We start from the raw sequence: 22,582 nt of genomic DNA on the forward strand, positions 1-22,582 counted from the left end.
ACCCTTCTGGAACATTTGGCTCACTAGCAGCACATAAGCTGGTATCCCAGGTGCCAGTGGGTGGACTTGACCATGTCTTCCCCACCCAATTAGGCCAACATCTCTCATCACTCATGCCGCCTGCCATTCAGATTGTCTTTGAACTTGTCCTTGTAAAGTATCCCTGCTCCTGAGAATAAAAGGGAGCATAGGCACACTCTTATCATAGTTCTGGTCTGTACGCCAAACTAGTATTTCCATCCTTGACTCACGTGACAGGAGACCGTATTTCGGCCTGTATTGCAACATTGAATTGTCTTGAATTAATAAACATGGTGTTCTTTCTTGCACCTTAACAAGAGCTGATTCAGCTTCTCACGTTCACTGTTCTTCAAGGATAGATAACCGGTTCTTGGCTGCTCCATCCTTTGACACCAGGCCAGACAGCTGTTCCAGGCCTTTCCTCGATCTTCAGCTGTTTTCTTGCTGCGTCATAGCTCTCCGATCCTTCTGGCTTCACGGGTCTGAGCTTACTAAATGTGCGACACTGATGTCCAGAATTCTAAATAACGGCGGCACCGTCTGCAGTCTATTCACTACGTATAGCTAGCCTTTATGATTACTTGGTCTACTTGAGTTGCTGCATCTGTACAGTTCTAAAACGGCTTGCATTTTCTGCACACGTGTAGCTCTTCACACGTGCAATCTTCATTCCACATATGAAAGTTTACTCGATTCTGAACTTCGTCATCAGATTCTATAAGGGCTATGCATCTTCTTCGACCATTCTTCTCAGTGAGTCACGCTCATTTCCTGTGACGTCACCAGCCTCTTTTTCTCTCATCTTCATATTCCTTTGGGGATCTCCTCCAAGAGATTGTTGTCTCTATGGGGATACATCATATAGGGTCTTCTCAATTGATACCTTTTCTCGAAGACTCTGTGGAATTGGCACAATCACTGGCGTTGTGCATGTCGCAATTTCCGGCAAAATAGGGGCAGGACTTCCTGCACAGGCATTCAGCTGCTCCTCTACAATTGTATTGGAGTTTAATTTTAATGTTGTTTGTGTGTTTTGTATAAGGCATGTTTTGTGGCAATACGTGGTAAACAGGGGCTAACAGGGAAGAACAAAGGAAAAAAAGGAAGCGAGAATAGCAAGAACCCTTAGCTTTATCAACCTTTTGCCCTGGACGCCCGTGAGTGGAGGGCCTAAGGAAATTGCTTGAATTGCAAAAGTAACCTGGAAGTGCTTCAGCAAGAACGAGCTATAAAGAGGAGGCCAGACCTCTTGAAAGTGAATGCATTAGTTGCAGGACCACAGGATGCTTTTAAGGAGCTTGATGGAGAACTGCAAGGGGAGCTTCAGGCTGCAAAATTACACCCCTAGGGTGAAAAGAATATTCCCTACAGCTCTTAACTGGACGCCCCGTGGCAGTAGTCCTCGATGTGAGATTCTCGTTCAAGCTTAACAGGGGTCACGGGAACAGCCTGTAGATTGATCCTGGAGGGCTGTTGTAGGTCACCTGAGCTCCGCAGGCAGTCTCAGGGAGCTGGAATGAGAGCTCCTGGTGGCGGGTGCATAGCTTGATGTTTCTCTCGGCTCCCAGCCTCCTGAGTATTTCACTTCCCAGCCTCCTGAGCCATTCTATTCACAGATGCCTGGGTATCTCCCTTGTTAGCTTCTTGGGTCTTTCTCCTTCTAGCCTATCTGGCCTTATGTCTACACCCCCTCCATCCTGCTCCCAAACCAATCTCTCTGCAATTCTCCAATTCAGCTCTTCCTTCTCTCACCTGGTTATCTTCTTGCCTCTTCTCCAGCCACCTCAAAATCAATTACTTCTTGCTTGCAGCATGTGACTTCTCCCCACCTTCCCTCTCTCCAAACTTATACCTCTTTGCCATACCTGTCCTTTGCCCTCCACTGGGGATAGCTCGTCTTCTACTGTCATTATGTTTAGGGCATAATTAGGGCATTATTAGTTGTTGTACAAGATGGATGGATTTGAACATGTGGATGGCGTTCAGCCTGCTCATAAGCCTCCTCCCCACTTGGCTGCGCAGAGCAAAGCAATGTCAGGCCCAAATGCCATCTTTGTCAGACATGCTCATAGAGTTTTCTGTGGAGGGGCACACTTTGTGGAATCTAACAATCACCTCCACATGCATGCAAGTCCCCAGCACTTTTTGATAGACTACTGGATTTCTGGTCTGTTCCCCTGAGTGAGTTGGAACCTTTTTCCCACTCACTCATTCTTTTATCCTATCTTTGGGATACTTTTATATTTCTTTTTATACATTATTCTTGGAGTTATACTTTCCTCCAAGTTTTATGGCATCTATATTTTGCAGCACACAACACTCTCTGTGCAGTGCTGCTGGGAGCCAATTGGGCTTCCCTCTTGATTTTCTGCCACAGGGGGATATTTGTACCTTTCTATCTTTTTCTATTATGAGATCACACCCAACCCTATGTGGAGTGCTGAGGGGTTAAAAAGTATCCCCTTTCTCACTGCTCCTGTAACTTTTTGGTTACAGTGACAAGCTAATCTGAAAGGCTTGTGGCAGTGGTTTTATCCTACCTACTTTTGACATTTTTACTCCAATGCTGTACAAACAGCCGCTGAGTGCACTGAAGGGTCATAATGGACCCAATATGGTGACTATGTTCTTTTTTTGCCAATTCAAGATGGCTCGTCTCTTCTTGGTTCTTTTACCGTGCTGGGTGGGGGAGGTCTGGGTTTGACTTTTGTTTTCGGCGAGATCCCTTTGTGAAGCCAGCCAAGGCTCCAGTGTGTCTGAGGACAGGAAATGGGGTAGTACTCTAAAAATCTGCTGTTGTCTTCTGCTGTCCCTGCCTGGAACCAGTTCCAACTGGAAGTCTGGCTGTCCTAGGACAGCCAGCACCCACAGTTTGAATGATGCATAGGTGCTGATTGGCTGGGTTCCTGCATAAGAGGCATGGATCCTGAGGCCGGAGACAAGCTGACCCCTGCAACAGAAGAATCGACTAGGAGGAAGAAGAGATGGCAATTCCAGCCAGAGATGCCTTCTGAGTAATCGCTGCTGTCCGACACCTTCTTCCAAGCATCAGGAGAGCCCCGACAAAAACTAATCTCTCCCTTAAACTGGTGGGTCCAATTAGTCTGAAGACGACCTGCATTTCAAGCTTTCCCATGATGAGCTGTGACCTTCACGTGCTGCAAACTGCCAATACCTTGGAGACCTGTGACCACTGTGCAGTGCATTGCCTTCCGGAGATCGAATCCCACAGGAGGCAAGAATCCACTCCTTGAAGTTCCCTCACCAGAGTGCTGAACAGAGAATGCAAGACTAATCAACCGGGCGGTAATCGTTCTTCACTGGGGTCTTGAAAAGGGTGCCAAAATCACACAAGCCTCCTCACTCGACTGCTGCTGCAAAATCCATTCCAGTGCCTCTTCTTTTGTCTGCCTGACAAAGAATCCGGTGACCGGGTCTGCTGCTTCGTGGGGGCATCGTGCTGCATCCGCTTCTTCACTCTAGAACTTACCAAGAGTTGGTTTGCTGCTCCTGTGTTGCTGGAGTGCCGATTCTTGTGTTTGGGAGATTGCCCATACATGTTCACTGGTTGCAGGTGAAAGGATAGAAAAAAAAGGATCGAATGCCCTTTTTTTTCAAAACCAAAAGGACCAAAAAAAGGGTCGAATTTTTTATGGGGGGGTTCCCCCTCGAACCCCCGTTTTCTTTTTAACGTTTTTTTTATACATACCAAACGTAAAATATATATAAATAAAACCATTCAACCCTTTTTTTTCCAGTCCTTTTGGTGTCGAACAAACAAAAGGCATTCAATCCTTTTGTTTTCGATCCTTTGGCTGGACACCATGTTCACTCAGGCCCAACACATGTGTGCCTACAGGGAGCCTTCTCCGAAGCCCCTGACCCTTTTCCCCAACAAAACGTGTACTTACTTGTTACTGAAGACTTCTTCTGGAACTTTTTGAACTTTCTACAGCTTATACATTGCCTATTTTGCCCTCCAATCTGACTAAGACTCTCTTAACTAGATAGGGATGGACCTCTAAAGCCTATGGCCTCTGTGAAATCATTACAAAGTATGTATCTGCTTTATGTTGGTTTGGTTTCATTTCTTAATATCTGAAGCAGATATTCTAAAAGTGTTTTGCTTACCTTTGAATTGCATACTGCCATTCTAAAAGTATTACCAAAGTAATATATTTACTGGGAGGGGGCAGACTCTTTAAAAAGGGATTAAGATGACTGGGGGATCAGGGGGGTGGGGAGGATGGGCAGAAGCAACCTTTTTATTCAAGGGGGGCTTAGTATGAAAATGTTTGAATAGCACTGCCATAGGGTGACTATAATCACCCTACACTGACTTTAGGGACCAGTGGGCAAATCTAGGGACCAGTGGGAGATGTACTTTAGTTTTGGTTTCACCAGTTTGCAAGCCATTTCACGTCATTGGTAGCCCAATGTACCTTTCAGGTAGCTATTGCAGTACCATTGTATTTTTTAAGTCCTGTTATAGGCCATTTTGTATTCTGGGACTTCCTTTGTTCAAGGGAACAAAGAGGTAGTCCTAAAATGGCTATTTGTGAGCCCATATGGCAGCTCCAGACTGGTTTGAAGTGGTTTAGACCAGTCTAAGACCCAGGGCTCTAGCTCCTACATCCCGTCGATTTAGACCCGAGCTGAACGGCAGTCCCGATGGGCAACCAAAATGGTAGCCACCTGACTCCTTTGTCCCTAGCCCATTTTTGTGACCGATAGTCTGGCATTAGTCAGCCCTTTTAAGTACTGGTACTAAGGCCTTTCCCAGTCCCTACTCTCATTGCTGGATTTTTAGCAGAAGCAAGTGTGCTAACCTGTGGGAGGATTTTCCAAAAGTTTGTGCATTTTTATTACCGGCTGGATGTAGAGGTTTAGTCACATCCAGGTTAGGGTTTCTGCTGCTAGAGGTCAAGACCAGGCTACCTGCGTCCTCCTGCTGACTCCACTTTGGTGTTGAGTCAAGCCTTCCATGCTGGGACCATCTCTAGGGCGGTTTGCTGCTGTTTTCTGCCTAGTTCCACCACCTGGCTGTCGCTTGCAAGGGACATCATTACCCTTCCTTGTCTGTTGCTTGGGGTGACCTGGGTCGCCCTCATCCGTTATCCCTGTGCTGGGATAATGTTTTGCTGGTTCAAGTCCCTGTGCACTGAATTCTGTAAACTGTGCAAACTGCACCTAGAAAATAAGCCCTGTATGTACTGGGTTGTTCAGAGTCCCTGGATGCAAATTTGAGAGAACCAATGCTGTGAATAACCCCCCATTTTGGGTCCTGGGACAGTCAATTATTTGAGATACTCACGCTCCGGTGGTCCACTGGTCTCAGGTCAAGAATCTTTGAAAGTAAGTCTCTACTGCATTTCCCGTTGGCATTAAGGGTTTTCCATCTTTGCTGCAGATTCTACTGAGCATTCTGGTTCTTGAACCAACCTCTGGATCACTTCCTCAGAGTCTCCTCTGGTCCTCTGTGGGGTTGTTTTCCGCCAAATACGTCCTTTGGGGTAAAAGAGACTTCCCTTCATTTTCTCCATACACGCGGCAGGGCCCACTGACTTTGTCCAGTTTAACTCTATGAAACCTTTTACTAATCTGGATCTTTTCTATTTTGACTTTGGGTGGGACTTAATTGTTCCTGGATATTTACCCTGCTACCATAAGGGGTTCAGTGAGTTCCAAGCCAAGTATTGGATTGTTTTGGTACTTACCAGGGATTGCAAATCTATTTTTATAATCTGCTCTTCTGTGTTGTGAAATGAATACTTGCTTACTTTGAATGTAATTTTGGTGACCAACTTCTTTCTTGCGAGTGAATTGTACTGGTAACTGATTCTAAAATGTAGCCTTTGGCTGTGTACAAGAACATGCTCTACTCTAGTCCTACGTCTAATTGGGAGATATTTGTATTATTTCAATACTATGCCCTAGAGGGCCGGAAATATTGTGGATTATGTGTTGACCTGAGTTGCCTATATAACTATTGTATGACTGTGTAGCAAAATGTCTGGTTCGCTTTTCTTCCCACCCCTCGGCTATATATGTTAGGTGCTTAGTACAAGATATAGTCCCTACAGCATGAAACGAGAGTGGGTTGTGGCTTTTGGACATTGGGCTCTTGTGTAGGCACAAAGACATTTTAACCATGCCGGTCCGATAGCACAGCGAGTAGAGCGCTCGCTTTGACATCTGTGCAGAGCCTGCTGCCGCAGGTTCGAATCCCGGCAGGGCCAAACTCAGCCTTTCATCCTTCCGAGGCCGATAAACGAGCATCACACACCGTGGTTAATAATAAGCAGCGCTCAGATACCTGAGGGTTCGTAGCGCTATATAAATGCTAAATTATTATTATTATTAACTGTGTGTTAGAAGGTCTAGTTCCTTTTTCAGAACCCCAGCCTTGACTTGTCCCTATATGTTTTGTGCCTGTGATAGTGGACTAAATAAAAGTATTTGGGGTTAGGATAGACCTCAAAGACATGACCATTTTTATACATATACTGTGGACTTTAAAAACTGGGTATTATGTGCTTAAGTACTTTTATTTTAACTATTACAGATCTAAACGTGTAATATAATAACTATGAAAAATAACCTTCATGGTGATTCAGGTTCTCTTAGTCCAGGCTCTCCCTTTTGTCACTTTAAGAGTTTTAGAAGGGGAAAGGCCTACATCACACGCGTGCCGTGCCCACACCTTACCCTCACGTCACCAACGGTCCACACCCAGTTCCTGTGGTTCCGCCGAGGCGGTAGAATTTAAGTACATGCGTACTTGTAGGGGATGGCTGGGTGGGTGTTGTGAAGAAGGGAGAGCTTGGACTAAGACAACCTGAATCACCATGAAGGTAATTTTTAATTTCTCTGTCGTCCTGGCTCTCCCTCGTTCTCAACTGGATGGAACCAGACTAAACGCCTTTGAATAAGCAAGGGTGGAGGAGACAGCATGTACAGGATTCAGGCAAACAAGTTGCGGAGAACCTCTCGGACAAATTTTGCATCCTTTCTGGACGAAGTGTCCATAGCACAATGCTTGCAAAAGGTAAGCAGGGTAGCCCAGGTAGCTGCTTCACAGATGTCTATAATGGGAACGTGTCTGGTAAAGGCTACAGATGCTGCCTTGGCTCTAGTAGAATGAGCCCTAAGTCTCTGCGGAGTCGCAAGCCCTTTCAAGTCGTAAGCCTTGGAGATACAGGAGACAACTCATCTGGCAACAGAAGCCTTTGCTGCTTTATTGCCAGGAGAAGGACCACCGTATGTAACAAAGAGCTGATCTGCTTTTCTAAACAGTGTGGTCCTTTCAAGGTTGAATTTTAAAGTTCTTAGATTATGCAATTTCTCTTCTGCCGCATACGCGTGCGGTCTTGGAAGAAAAACAGTAAGACATATTTCCTGGTTTAAGTGAAAATCGGAAACCACCTTAGCCAGAAAGGAGGGGACCATAGAAAGACAACTTGTCTTTATGGAACACAATATAAGGTTCCTTTGAGGAAAGAAGGCCGATTTCTAGGAAAGGAGCTCTAAATCGCATGACGCCATAGGCTCAAATGGTTTTTGACCACGTTGAGATCCTATTGAGGTGGAGGTTCACGAATAAGCGGATGGAAACGTAAAAGGCCCTTGAAGTGCCTATTATAAACCTTATTCAAAAGAGAAAAAGACATGTGTTCTCTATTCAGGTAAGCACCGATGGATGATAAGTAAGGTTTGCACGTATCTACCTTGACACCGGTGGAAACAAGATAAGACACGAAGGACATAACATTATCAATGGAGGCCTTTAGAGGGTTAAGGTTTTGTTCTAAGGTCCAGTGAATGAAACTTAACCATTTGTTACGATATTGCGTCTTAGTGGAAGATTTCCTGGAGGCCAACATAATAGCAATGTTTTGGTCTAACAGATGCAAGTGGGAGAAGCGCTTTTCAGGAACCAAGCCTTCAAGTTGAGCAATTGAGGGGAGGGGTAAAGAACTTGTCCCTTCTGTTGAGTCAAAAGATCTCTGGAAAGTGGAAGATCTAAGGGGGGGGATTACCCGCTAACTCCAGAAAATCTGGAAACCAAATCTGGCGAGGCCAGAATGGGGCTATTAGAAGCATTGTCAGGTTGTGTGACATTTTGAATTTCAGCAACATCTTGTAAATTAATGGAAGAGGCGGGAAGGCAAAGTGTTAGATCCGACCAATCCAGATGTAGAGCATCTCCCAGGGACCGAGGACCCTGACCTTTCCTTGATGCAAACTGCGGGCAGAGTGTGTTGTGTTGGTTGGCAAAAAGGTCTAATGATGGATGCCCCCACTTCTGAAATATAATGTGTGATACTGATTGTTTCAGTTCCTTCGTGCAGAGCAGACTGTAACCTGCTTAGCTTGTCCGCCAGGACGTTCTTCCCCGCGAGATGGGATGTCAACAAGAAAATGTCATTTTGAATGGCCCAATACCAAATTTGTTCTGCTACGAGACACAGGGTCTGGGTGCAAGTCCCTCCCTGCTTGTTGATATAAAACATTGCAGTGGTATCTATTGCCATTCAAAATTGGTGTGACGCCAATGATCTTTGTCTGAATGCCAGCAAGACGGAGATCCTCCTCATCGGCACACCATCTCCATCCTTTTTCCTCACTCTCTGGCCGGCCTCCCTTGGCCCTCCTCCTACCCCTACCTGCGAGGCTAAGAACCTTGGCGTCATCTTTGACTCCATACTTTCCTTCTCGGCCCATATCTCAGATGTCTCTAAAAAGTCAAACTTCCGACTGCACCTCCTCAGAGGTATTCTGCCTTTCCTCTCCTTTCCCCAGAAGCTCATGGTATCCCAAGCTCTGGTTCCCTCTAGCTTGGACTATTGTAACAGCCTCTTTCTAAATCTACCTGCCTCTACTCTCCGCCCTCTACAACTCATCCAGAACAGGACTGCGAGACTTGTTCTTGGCCTCAAGCCCTGGGATCGTATCTCTCCAGCTTTGAAATCTCTCCATTGGCTCCCAGTGGATGCAAGGATTAAATTCAAAACCCTCTGCATTGTCCCCAAGGCTTTCTGGGGCCTGAGTCCAAAATACCTTCAGCTATCCCTCTGCAAATACCTCGCCTCTCGAGCTCTTCGCTCCTCTACCTCTAACTCCCTCAGGGTTTTTCAAAGAAACAAGCTGGGGGTAGATCTCTATCTTCGGCTGGGGCCTCCCTCTGGAACAGCCTCCCTGCCACTCTAAAACTTGGGGAGAACCATCTCCGGTTCCGGAAGCACCTCAAAACCTTCCTCTTTGCTTCTGCCTTCGCTCCCCTTCTCCCCTGCTGATCTGCTCTCTTGGCACTGTGCACCTGGCCACCCTCTGTCCCCTGGGCCCAGGTACCTGCTCACCCTGCCACCTTCCTGCACTGCCTCCTGGCCACCCCTTGCACTGGGGGCTCTCTGTACCCATACACACCCACCCCCACATTTTTCTTCTTTTTCTGCACTTATTCAGACTTACCCAGTCTGCTGCCTTAAACACAGCACTTGCCACTTGCTGTCTGCACTACCACAGTTTGCCTCAATTTTCTATTTTTTTTTTTTTTTATCTGCGCTCCTCGGCTTCTGCACTTTCCACTCTCCCCCTTCCATGCACTTTTTCCCTTTTCCTTTCCCGTGCACTTGCGCGTTCTCAATGTCACTGGGCCTAGTAAGATCGTTTTATGTTTTGCTGTGTTCTCTCTTATTCCCCTCCCTTGCCTAGTCGCGCTCTGAAACACTTGTGTACGAGTGTAATACAAATAAAATATCATATCATATATCATATTGTCCGTTTGAATTTTCACCACCTTTCCTTGAAGTGAGTGAAGAAAAGATTTTAGAGTGAAAAATATGGCTCTTAGTTCCAAGACATTTATGTGGTCCGTCCTTTGCTGTGAGGACCAAAGACCGTGAGCTGTTAGGCTTTGAGAATGAGCTTCCCAACCATACTCTGAAGAGTCTGTTATGACTATTTGGTGAGGGGGGTTGAAAGGGAGATCCCATTAGCAGGTTCTCTGGGGAGTTCCACCAGCGCAGAGTTCTGAACTTGGCCTGGTATTAGGATCTTTATTTCCTGGGGATCGGAGAGCTGATTCCAGCTGAGAGCAAGTTGCCACTGGGTCGTTCTCATATCGAGCCTTGCAAAGGGAACTAGGTTTATGCAAGATGCCTGCAGACAGAATTGCATGCAGTACCCTCTGGGACAACCACATACAATTAGGACTACAGGTGTAAGCAAAACCAACCTTAGGTATAAGTCTGTACTACACAGTGTTGGTAGCGAGCTGAGCAGCCAGGCTTATCTCAAGAGGGAATGTGAGCAGTACAAGGATGTTACACAGAGGTCTTACAATCACAGTGGTTCAAGTAGACACACTCAAGGTTTCTTGGTAAAAAAATGTATTAATTTATTACACAATCATTTAGAAAACATTCACTAGAAGGAGGAAACTTAATATTATACACAAACACACTTCAGTACTGAACCAATAAGTTTCTGAGTAAATTAGGCTCCCCTGAAATGAGAGCAAAATGGCATTTCAGTTACTTTAAATGGGAGTAAAAAGGCACAAGTTAATAGAATAGATCACAAATACTTTCTTAGGCAGTGCAAATAGTTTCAGTTCACTAAAGGACTCGAGTCAGTTCAATAGGGCTAGGCCAAAGTCAATGGGCTAGTGTCTTGGATAGGAAAGAGCAGTTCTTGTAGTAAACGGTAATGTCATTGCCAAAGTTCCCAAAAGTAGTTTGTACGAAAAAGAATCATATGTTGGGTCACAAGCTGATTAGGCCTGCAAGTTGGGAAAGTTTCACAAACTTTCAGCGCGAGAGGTAAGTTCTCTCAATCGGGTTGGCACAGTACCTTAATATGAAGAAAAGATGCAGCTGAAGACGTTGGTTCCTGCAGATCTCACTGTTCCTGAACCTCAGTCATAGGGACAAGAGGGAGGACGTTGAGGGACTCCTGCACTGCACGGGGACTGGTCGAACAAGCTGGCAAATGGAAGATATTCGGTTCGGGTAGCTGTAGTCAAGTACACCAGCTGGTGTCCTTCCACCCTGGTTAAACCTAACCAGCTTCGAGAATGGTATCCAGGTGGCTTACGAGTTGATTGGTCCCAGCAACTCAAAAGGAAGAAGTCGCCCTTGAAGGGGCTTCTCTGTCGAGATGAACTTGGCAATTCTGACCTGCAGCAGGGCTTCACCGGGCAAACCAATGGTCCAGGAATTGCAGCAGCCGTCCTCTTCCAGCTGGTCTTCGGTTCTTTCATTCCAGTGGTGGACTCTGCTTTCCAGTCCAAGAGACTCACCTTTTAAACCGTTCTCTCCCTTTCATTCCAGCCTAGCTGTCACTCACCCAGCAGGGTGGCTGTACTTGCCGGACAGTCGGCCAGCCAATCACGCCAAAGTACATTTGGGTCTCCTAGGAGACGAAGCACAGAGAGTTTTGGGCACTTCCCTTACTTCCTGCCCACCCCAGACACTCAGGCGCCAGAGGCGGTCTTCAGTCCTGAAGCCTGCCAAAGGTGCACGAACAAAAGGACCAAACCTGGTTTGGCACGCAGAGACAAACTCCAGAAGGACCTTTCCAAAAAGAAAAGGCAAAAAAAGAAGACCAGGACCTGTTTAAACAAAGGGGCTTAAGGCGCCATCTTGAAAAACATGTCTCCCGCGATTTTTAGCTACCGGTGTTCGCGGTCGGGAAAAATCATGGTAGTTTGTTGTAAAACCACTGCCACCAGCCATTTCGATAGGAAAGGGTAACATTTGACTACTACATGAGTATTTAGACACAGGGGATTCTATGTAACCCCACCAGCACTCTATTGTAAAATAGTGTGTGCTGGGCCTAGGAATTCGGAAAGACTAGTAAAGTCAATTTCGCTTTACATTGTCTGGGGAACAGTAGTTAATCCCAAAGAAGGTATTTAAACCTTTTGGAAGTCTAAAAGACATCCCTGTGTCACTGCACTGAAGGTGCTGTGTAACACACATGAAAAGATGATGCCTATGGAGTTATCTAAAACTCCATAATCAAAGAAGACAAGAGTAAAACGCACATCAAAATACATGAAAGAGTAGAAAAAAGGCTCATACTCTTTCCAGGCAAAATAATCAAGTCCTCAAAATCCAGCAAAGTTGTTGGGGGTCTCTAAGGTGCAGGGCCTTAGCACATTTATGAGAATTCTCCCTAACACAGGCCTAAGAGCCTTTGAAACCACCAAGCTGTCAGTGACTGGTGGGTGGAGAACCAAACTATTGTTTGTTGAATGGCTTCCACTCTTTCCAAGGGTGGAAAGACTTTGTGCAGAGTAGTGTCTATAACTGCTCCCAAGAATTGGATCGTTTGTGAGGGACTGAGTTGGGATTTTGTCATATTTATGGAAAACCTCAGGTTGAACAGTGTATGCCAAGTAATTAGCAACTTCTGAGGCAATACCTCCGGAGAATGGGCTTTGAGAAGTCAGTCGTCTAGGTAGGGATATCAATGGATTGCCTGCAACCGGAGGTAGGCTGCCACTGACCCCAGAACCTTTGTGAAAACCTTGGAGGCAGAATTTAGCCCGAAGGGTAGACATGTGAACTGGTAATGAAACCTTCGTATTGTGAATCTCAGAAACAGATGCTGGTGTTAGTAGATGGGGTTGTGAAAATAAGCATCCTGTAGGTCTAAAGATGCCATCCAATCGTTTGGCTATAGAGAAGCCAGAATCTGAGGAGTGGTTATCATATGGAAAGTATCCAGAGACAGAAGTTGGTCGAGGTCTGAAAGTTCCAGAATTGGACAGATCCCACCTCATTTCTTTGGGATCAGGAAGTAACGCGAGTAAAATCCCTGACCTACTTCCTCTTGGGTAACCAATTCTATCGCTCCTAGAAGGAGTTTTTGAATCTCTTCCAGGAGCTCTGGGGATGATTTCTGGAGCTTTGGAGTAGAGGAAGGTGGAATAGCCGGAAGAGCAAGACGGTAACCATGTTGAATAATATTTAGAACCCACTTCTCTTGAGTAATGGTTTTCCAAAAAGGGAGGAAGTTGGAAAGCCTTCCTCCTACTCGGGATGTATGCTCCCGGATGATGGTTGGAGCGGAAGAGTACATGCCCGGGGGGTTGTCCAAGACATCTCTTGCTCTTGAGCAGAATTGGAGGCAGGGCCGATTTATTCTTGGGTCTATACAGTCTCTTTTTGGCAGAGTAGTATGATTTAGCAGAAGTGGAAGAACCACTGTTGCCTGGTGCATGTGGTTTAAATGCCTTGAAGTTTTGGTGATATGGTTGATGAGGGAAGAGGCAGACAGATATGCATGTCTCTGCATGCAGGCTGCACCAGCATCTGCCATACCAGGTGTGTCCCTTAGGTCTTTAATGACTTGAAGCTGTTGCATAGCAGCTTCTCTGCCTTCCGAGATCCAGAAAGAGAGCTCGTCTGCGGCTTCCTGAGGTAGCATGTCAGAGAAGTGCTCCAGATTCTCCCAGTTAAGGATATTAAATCCCACCACACTTGTAGCAGTGTTAACCTGACTAAGTTGTAAGGTAGAGCTGGTGTAAGATTTCTTACTTTGGATCTCCCATGCGTTTGCATTTTTGTCCAGCAGTGAATCTGGAGATGGAGAAGGGCCTTTACCCTTAGTGCCAAGGGCAGCAGAGACTAGTGGTTGGCTAGGATTGTAAATGTTCACCACCACTGGTCTAGGCACCTGAATGTTGGTTAGAACCAGTTGGGGTGTAGGTTGTGATGGCACCAGTGTAGGTTGACCCAAAATGTACTCAGACTGAGGAGAAAATTGAGACAAAATGTGAGGAGTGTGAGCGCTCACCGGAGTGCTGAACAATTGTTCTGGTGTAACAGTAAAAAATGTGGAAGCGTCAAAGTCTTCAGAGTCAGAAATTAAAGTTGAATTGTCTTTCTAGCTCTCCGTTACTGAGCCCCAGACAGGAGCCACGGGAGATTTCTTCCGTTTGTGTTTTCGCTGAGAATTCGGCACCGGTCTAGCTCTTGAATGCAACTGCTTATGCCTCTTACGAGAGGACTTATGAGTTTTCCTCAGTACAGAGGAGCTTGCAAGGCTCAACTGCGGTAGATGAGGGTAAAACTTTCTCTTTCGGTACCGAAGTACCCGAAGTTTTATGTGCAGAAGCCGACTTGGCTTTGTCTGGTACAGGGGAATTGGAATACACCAAATGGACCCAGGAGGCACGAGCCTCTTTGCATGTAAAAAATAAACTGTTACTTTAACATTGAGCCTATGCGCCCACGTTTTTCTGAGAAAGAAAAAGACCCATAACTCCTTTCTCCGTTTTCCAATGATATTTTGGGAGTTTTAATGTTACTTGTTTTTTTCTTTTGCAAATAACAGTGCCCTCTGTGATAACACGTGTTTTGACGGTTTCTCCGTCTTTCTCAAATCGGGGCTTATTATTTTTGCAAATTCACAAAATCATAAAGAAAACGCATTCATAATTTTGTAATTTCAACAGTCATTACAAAAAATCCATTCAGAAGATTGGCCGTTGAGGGAGGGTTAAAGGGAAGGAGTTTTTAGGAATGATAGAAGAAACATCAAAAATAAAATAAAAAATAAATTAAAGAAAACATTAGTTTCTTAGGATATGTGCTTAAACATTGTAAACATTCATCACAGTAACTAATTTCTTATTTCTTTACGTTTACTTGACCATCTTTTAGAATAAATGGTTCGTATGGTATTGAGGTTTTGGAGCTTACCCATTAATACTTGCTCTCGTATCTACCTCTGTCTTTTGTTGCAAGTCACGGGTTAAATCCCAAGCTGGTTGAAATATATATATATATATATATATATATATATATATATATATATATAATACAAACAAGTCTTGTTTGTGAACAAGTCCCATTCTAACTTGAAAATAACCAAGGTTTTAAATAATGTGCGCTACATGATCTGCATATTGTATTGAAATATTCCTAAATCCTATATGGGGATATAAGGCGCTTTATAAATCAATAAATTCAAATACAAATATATATTCCATAAAGCCTCCATTGCTGTGTTTGCTATACATACAAAATCATCTGCTTTGTCTTTAAGCGTTTTAAAACATTCCTATTACGGTGTCATTTTGTGTTCACAGTCCCTTAAATAACATGGTGGCATTGCGAGAACGCTAAAATGGTTCAAAAATGCTTTTTCTATATTTATATTGACATCGCTTTAAAAGCACGAGCAGATTCACGTGTTAGCTCGTGTGTCTATGAAAAAGGTGTTGCCTGGGGAGCCCCTCATGCATGCTTACCTTCTGTTTGTGTTCTCGTACGAATATGTCCTCGTTAGCTCCGCGTCTCTGAGGTTCTATTATGTAAATACAAACGTTGCTTAGCAACATAGTCCTACTTCCTGTTTCATTACCGACGGCCATACTTTGGGCTCAGTTTCTGGTTAAGTATGTGAAAGTGTGTATTTGTAAAAACAATAAGCCCTGATTTGAGAAAGACAGAGAAACCGTCGAAACACATGTTATCACAGAGGGCACTGTTATTTGCAAAAGAAAAAAAACAGTAACATTAAAACTGCCAAAATTTCATTGGAAAACTGAGAAAGGAGTTATGGTCTTTTTCTTTCTCAGAAAAACGTTGGGCGCATGGACTCAATGTTAAAATAACAGTTTATTTTTTGCTTTTCAATTTTAACGGAGTAGAGGAACCAAGTACTACGTTGTTACTATTCCATGGGACCAGACATAAGGTAACTTGCACAAAAATATACCCAAGGGCGCTGAGGTCCAATCAAAGGAATACCCAATCCAAAGGTTACTCATTTGTGTCAACTCTTTGCACGTACCCTTGCCTGGCCGTTGTGCCAAGGCAATAGAGTGTTTTGCCGGTACTGTTGTTATTTTGTCCGAAGTAAATAACTCTTGCGGTACCGGATGGGTATTCTGTGATCCTTTCCAACTGGAAGTACCAACACTTTCCCTCCTGGAGGTACGAGAGCTTTCCCACCCAGAGGTACTTTCAGGTGAATAGGCAAGGGGTTTCCCGCTGAACGGTCCTGTGAAGAATCCGGAACCGAGGAGGCAGTCTTCCCTTGGATGCAGATAGCCGGTGCCAAAACTAGTACCTCCCCTGAAGGTATAGTCCCCACCCTCTTACCGATATCGGCCTCCCTCCTGTTCCGAACAAAGTCCTCGGTCACCTTCGATAGCGGTCCCAGCTCAGACATGGAAAGAAGACGAGTCCGCAGAGACCTCAGGTGAATTCCACAGCAAAATATGCAGGGACTCACCGGGTTATTTATACCCAGACAGCGGATGCAGGCATGGTGGGGATCGGCCGCTGAAAAATGCTTCCGGCAACGGATGCACTGTTTGAAGCCTGTCGCATACAGCATGCGAAGAGGGAGGTACCACAAATTGAAAACATAAATAACCAATCACTACAGAAAAAGGGATGGATAGGCAAAGGGATGCCCTGAAGAGGGAGTCTCAGCACAGCAAAAAATATTCCGACCTGCCAAGTAGGCGGAAAAACAGGAACTGGGAGTGGACCATTGGTGACGTGAGGGTAAGGTGTGGGCCTGGCGCGCAGAGGGACGACGCTTGTGATGTAAGCCCTTCCCCTGACAGCTATTTTTTCAGCCAGCATTTCCGGCCCGCCTACGGATGCAGGCGTTCTCAACGGTGTCCAGTCAACTCGTCGAAAAAAAACTGGTCGACTGCAATTTGGTCGACGCAATTTGGTCGAAAACCAAATGGTCGAATTTTTTTTTTATTTATATATTTATTTTTCGGGTTTTCGTTTAGTTAAAAAAGGAGTTTTTAGAGAAAAAAAGGGGGTTGGGGGGGGGACCCCCCGCCCCCAAAAAAAAAAAAAAGGGTTAAAAAAAATTTCGACCATTTGGTTTTCGACCAAATTGGTTCGACCATTTGTCTGGTCGACCAATTTTTTTCGACGAAATGTCTGGCAACCGTTCTCAACCAGTTGGGAAGGAGGGAGAGCCAGGACGACAGAGAAATATACATTTTCATACATCAGTGTTGTATATTTTCTATGGATAACTGTGTGGACTAAATGTACCATTTTGTCAGCCTGGTACTCTTCCTGAGATTTCTCCCTTGTCGCTCTGCCATGCTACTTACCTGTAAAAGAGGTTTGGCTTCCCTTTTTGTTAGATGATTTAGCCCCTCCCTAGGGTTAGTAGTTGCATAGCCCTCAAAAGGGGGTTGCACAAAAGCTGCCGTAGCAGTTCATAAACATGATTGTTTGGGCATGGGGCCTGTGAACTTTGGTAGATTAAGTAGACTCTTGGATTTCTTCTATGCAGTGCCAGCCTTCTCAATGCTGTTGCTCACGTCTCTTAGAACTGTTGCAGAGACTGATTTCCATCTTTTAAAGGAGCTATGCTAAAAGTTATGCCCTTGTGACAATTTCCTGCTAAGCTCATAGGAAATTGTGGGATGAAACATTCAGAGCACAGCAGAGCACTTCAACAAAGACCTCATAAGAGCCAGCCATCCAATTGGGGACAGACAAGGACATGCCTCCCTCTCACGAAGGAAGTCAGCGCAGCCAGACCTTTAGAAAGAGAAGGAACGTGCACTGGCATTGCCCAAACGAAGGTAAGAAGGGCAGGAATGTTGCATTGTTGAGGTCCTATCAGGATATGGAGCTAGACATCCTTTAGATTCACTGCACCAATCTAATTCTTCTGCTGCATAAGAAATGAATCTGCATGGGTTAAATCATCTTCTCGTTAGGTAAAAATGTATTCAGATGTGAATCATGCTTTGTCACGTGGCATTACTTGTGCATGGTGAAGAGCCTAGAATAGAAGCCTGGTACCCTTTGTCAAATGGTACTTCCTCCACTGCATGAATGAAGAGAAGCTTCTCCACTTATGTCCTCAGAATGGGACAGGCTATCTGGGCTAGCGCAAGGTGGGTAGGAGGGATGGGCAGAAGTGTGAGTGAGTCCTTGCCGACAAATGACACAATCCAAGGGGCCTGTACATTTTCAGCCCAAGCAGTACCCTGAAAAGCTATACAGATGCCTGTTAGAATAGGATGGATAAGGACCAACAAGTCATTAGTAGAACTCTGAAACAGAACCATAGGATTTCTCTCAGCAGTTGTTGGTATATGGCGAACCTCTCAGCAAGGAACAGATAGAAACAAGAGGAAAGTTCTGCTCCCATTGCCCCAGGCTTTTTGAGTAAGCCTTCTCACTGCCCTCTCCCGGGGTCCTGACCTTTACCCATCTCAGCTCCTCTATGTTCTGTGCCTGACTCCCACTTGGCGTTCTGTCAAATGCTAATTTCACCTGCTGCTGTGGATCCAACCCCTTCAGATGGGGGTCTTTCCCCTACACCATTCTCTGCCATCCACCACAATGGGGTTTGAAGCCATCCCTAACTTCTCCCTCCGTCAAATGGTCTGCTGCCTCAAGATGAATTTCCAGGGGATGTGCATATATTTCACTGAGACACAAAATGTATTCACTGCCTTAAGGCCTACATCTTCTATCCCAAGCATCATCTTTCTGAAGGAATTACTTTTTTAGTTTCTCGATCCAGACGGAGCGAGGGGATGATTTGATACCTGCCTTGGCGGGCTGAACCACCAGCCTTTCCGGAGAGGCATGCTTTGACAAATAAGATGGACCAGAAGAGGCCGGCCTGTATTATTTAACCACCTCTTTGTCAAACATAGCAGCGGAGCAGGAGTGTTGCCGCAGCTTCAAATTTGGGTTAGCGAGCACTGTATTAAAAAGGTATGTTTATTTTTGTAGCCTGTTTTCTAGGATGTCCTTAAGGTCATCTTATAAAATGGTTTTAAATGGAGCGCACAGGGTCTTGACCACTTTTTCTAAGGTGCAGTGGAAAGCTATATTTGGAGGACCACAATGAGAAGTCTCCATTATGTCCAGTTCTGGTGAGGTGTCGAGGCTGCTTGGTTTTTTGAAGATCGGCAGCTAGCTTGGTCACGTTGAGCTGGTCAGTTTCTCAGGAATCGGCTTCCATATAAACTGCAAGGGTTCTAGCATCATACATGTCCTGCATGATAGTTGCACTCATTCAAAGCTGGTGTGTAGAAGTCTGCATTCTTCAGGGGCATGAGGAAGTCCCCTCTGCACTCCACAGAGGTTGGAGAGAAAATGGTTCAAAGATACGTAGTGCTCTGCTTCGGTACTGTAGCGCTTCCAAGTGGCTTTTTCTTTAGAACAGGATCCCTGCCTTCCGTCATACAGATGTCTACCTCTGTCCGAACCCTGCTGGCCTTTGACAACAGGGTGAGACCTTTCTTCTCAATTAGGGTTGAGGCCGTCAACTCCAATTTCTAGCATTATCTGCCCGAAAGACTACGACTCTTCCACTGAAAAGGAGGGTGGGGGCACGTCACTTTTTTACCTGACATGTCAAGTGAATTGTTCTCATCTCGTCAGGATTGACGCACAACATGAAAAGAAAACACCAAAGAGGATTATTAGTGGCGAGAGCCACTTCTTGAGAGGGACCTCCTGTGGTGCTTTTTATCAGTTTGCTTACAGACCTTCCTCTCTGAAGAGGGATCTCCTCTAAATGTGGGTTGTTCTGTTACCCTGTCCGCCTCTGATAAGCGACTTCCAGAGGAAGTTTCCTGTGATTTCATCAAGGTAATGGAGGGGCCTAGAGCCACCTTTTCTGTGCATTCAAGGATCATCTTTGAATTGATGGCTTGGCGGGAATCAATACAGGGCATCATGACTGACCCCAAAACACCATGTACAAATGTTATAGGGGGTCTATTATAGACATCTTGGATGTGCAGACATGCGCCTCTATATTTAGAGGCCTTAGCTGAACTGGGCAAGATTTTCAAAAACCCTTTTCTTGGAATCTCGGATAGGAAAAGATAGTTTGCGGTACAGCCTGCTGAGCATGCAGAAAAAAGGAATTGAGGTCTTAGGGTGTGGTGTGCCCTATGTAGGAGATGGACACTTTCTTCTGAAGCCGAGGTGTGGAGAGTTGAAGCTGGTTGGAACTGAGGCACACCTTACCTCCTGCCGGTGAAAAATTATCCAGTGCCAGCTATTGCTGCCTTTGAAGTATCTAGGATCAAGAATCTGTAGGAGGACAATCACATTTATGCGTCACTTGTACTTTTATTAGATGTGAGATTCGGGATGAAACAAATGTGGTCAAGTATACAAAACTTGCAGGGGTCAGGATAGCTGAAAGTTTTCACAAGCAGTAAACCTTTTCCCCTGAGCCCACCTACCCTACAGACCAAAGCTCTGAGATGATTGCAAGTGAATACCATCAAACACCTGTCAATGCTAAAAAAGCAAACAGTGCGGATATAGTTCCAATGCATTGAAAATAGTTCATAAAGCATTGACATCAGTCATTTTTATCTTTAAATAAACGTTAGAGTTGTATATCAGGCTGATGCACTTCAGCTGGCCTTTTAGATTAAGCTTGTTGATCACAATAAAAATACTACTTACTGGGTCCATTAAAAACACTCTGGAAGCTGCTGTAAGATTTAATCCTACTCCACCGGCTTTCATTGAAAGCAACATGATAGTTGGAGATTCAATTTTCTTGCTTTGAAAACAACTGATGGCTTCTACTCTTTTCTTCTGAATCATGGAACCATCCAAGCGTGTGAACAAAAACCCAGATTCTCTATTCAAAGAAAAAAATAAAATGCCAACTTGAGATTTTGTTTCCAGGTCAGTGGGTAGGACACCAAGACAATGGGTTTAATTTATTCACAGACATTTTCCAAAATAGTACACGTCTGCAAATTTAAGTGTCTGCAGATGTGCATATTGAGGTGATTTACAGATGAATATAAATTATGAAGCGAGGAAGAAGTTGCTCACTTAACAGAGTACAATGACAGCTTGTGCCACAAAAGAACAAATCACTTACCTCATTATAATGTTACTGATGGAGTAGTCCTTCCTCTTACAAATTCCTTCTCTTAGAGATATCTTCAGCCACTAAGGGATTTTGGGCAGCAATGACACACAATGTGATGTCATGGGCAGTATATATGGAGCAAATATCACAGCATGACCACAGTTCCCCCTCTTTACCTAGCAATCAGGTGAACAAACCATCCACTATGAGGGGTGGGTTGGGAGGGCGAATAGGAATCTGTAGAAAGAAGGACTGATCCATCAATGAACATTATCCAGAGGTAAACAAGTTTTTCTTGCAACTGATCCCTTACTTCCACAGATTCCTCATCTTCGAAAAGACTCAAAAACCACTACTGGAGAGCGAGACATCACCATCTACAACTGGAAAATCTGGAGCACTTGCAACAACAAAAAAAGGCATCCTCACCTGACAAGGCATTCAGACAGGCAGTAGTGCTTAGAGCACTTGTGCAGAGAAGCCCACATAGCTGCCAGACATATATCAAAGCAGGAAAACTCATCTGCAATTCAGAAGGAGCTACCAGGCCTTTAGTATAATGGGCAGGGGGACATTCAGGCACTTCATTCCAAGCAAGATCATAACACACTGTAATGGAGAGGATGATCCACCTGGACAGTGTGACGAATCGCAGGATTCAGCCACTTCTCCTCAGGGGGAATGTTTCCCTTTGAAGCTAGGGAGGTGAGCCCGCTATGCAACATGCTCCCTAGGAGTAGAGGCAAGCCAGACCTCACGGGAGAGACTCCCACTTGGGGACAAGGACTCCTGTTCCAACGAGGAACTCTCTAACCAATCAGCATGCACTCCATCAGTAACATGAAGAACAAACTCATTTTTGTTAATGTCATATAGAAACCTTGAATCAACCTGGAGGGATAAACTTATGAGGTACTGAGACAAAGAAGATCAATGGAACAATACAGAGCACAATCATCACAGAGAAGGACTTTAATGCTCCAATGTTGAAGATCTACAGCAGCGTCCTAAAACTAGGAGGAAACCTGTGAAGGAGAGTGTTAGGGAGAATAGTCAGAAATGTGCTAATTCCCTCTACCTTTAAGACCCCCAGCAACTTTGCTGGATTTTAAGGAGAAAGTGAGACCCTTTTCCCCCACTCGCTCATGTATTTTAATGTGATTGTAACTGTTTCTTTTTGGTTATGGAGTCTGACAAACTCCATAGGCATCATCTTTTACATTGTGTCACACAGCACCTTATACAGTGCAGTGACACAGGGAAGTCTTAGATTTCCCAAAGGTTTAAATACTTTCTATGAGATAAACAACTGTTTCCAAGAGCAGTAAAGTGAAATTAACTACTTACATTTGTAACTCTTTAGACCAAGCACATACTATCTTACAATAGGGTGCTGGAGGGGTTAATTAGTATCCCCTTTGTCTAGCTTCTCATGTAACAATTTTATGTTACCCTTTCCTCAATGACTGGCTGGTGGCAGTGGTTTACTTTTAACTGCTGTGGTGTGCTTTTACCGCGGGCTGCTGTTGCAGCTGCATTAAAACACCCAAGGGTGTCATTTTTGTCAAAATAGCCCAGTCTTCTTTTTTCGCCATTTCTTCTTGGAAAGGTCCTTCTTGAGATTTACTCTGCGCGCCAAACCAGGTTTGGTCCTTTGTTCGCTTTGCCTTTGGCAGGATTCACG

At 44.8% G+C, this 22,582-nt stretch overlaps 1 protein-coding gene across 3 annotated transcripts in view; it reads right to left on the reverse strand.

Moving 5' to 3' along the window:
• Positions 1-22,582, reverse strand: part of HLTF (helicase like transcription factor) — a 1,760,895-nt gene that overhangs the window by 72,003 nt on the left and 1,666,310 nt on the right. For 2 of the 3 annotated variants that reach the window (XM_069618321.1, XM_069618322.1), the window contains one exon: positions 20,478-20,658. The exons of the other annotated variant lie outside the window; for it this stretch is intronic. In XM_069618321.1, the coding sequence (XP_069474422.1) occupies positions 20,478-20,658 (181 nt within the window). The remainder of the gene's footprint in view (positions 1-20,477; positions 20,659-22,582) is intronic. 3 annotated transcript variants of the gene reach the window in all.

This window comes from Ambystoma mexicanum, chromosome 10 (assembly GCF_040938575.1).
Source record: "Ambystoma mexicanum isolate Mex_15411 chromosome 10, UKY_AmexF1_1, whole genome shotgun sequence".
Classification (NCBI taxonomy): domain Eukaryota; kingdom Metazoa; phylum Chordata; class Amphibia; order Caudata; family Ambystomatidae; genus Ambystoma; species Ambystoma mexicanum.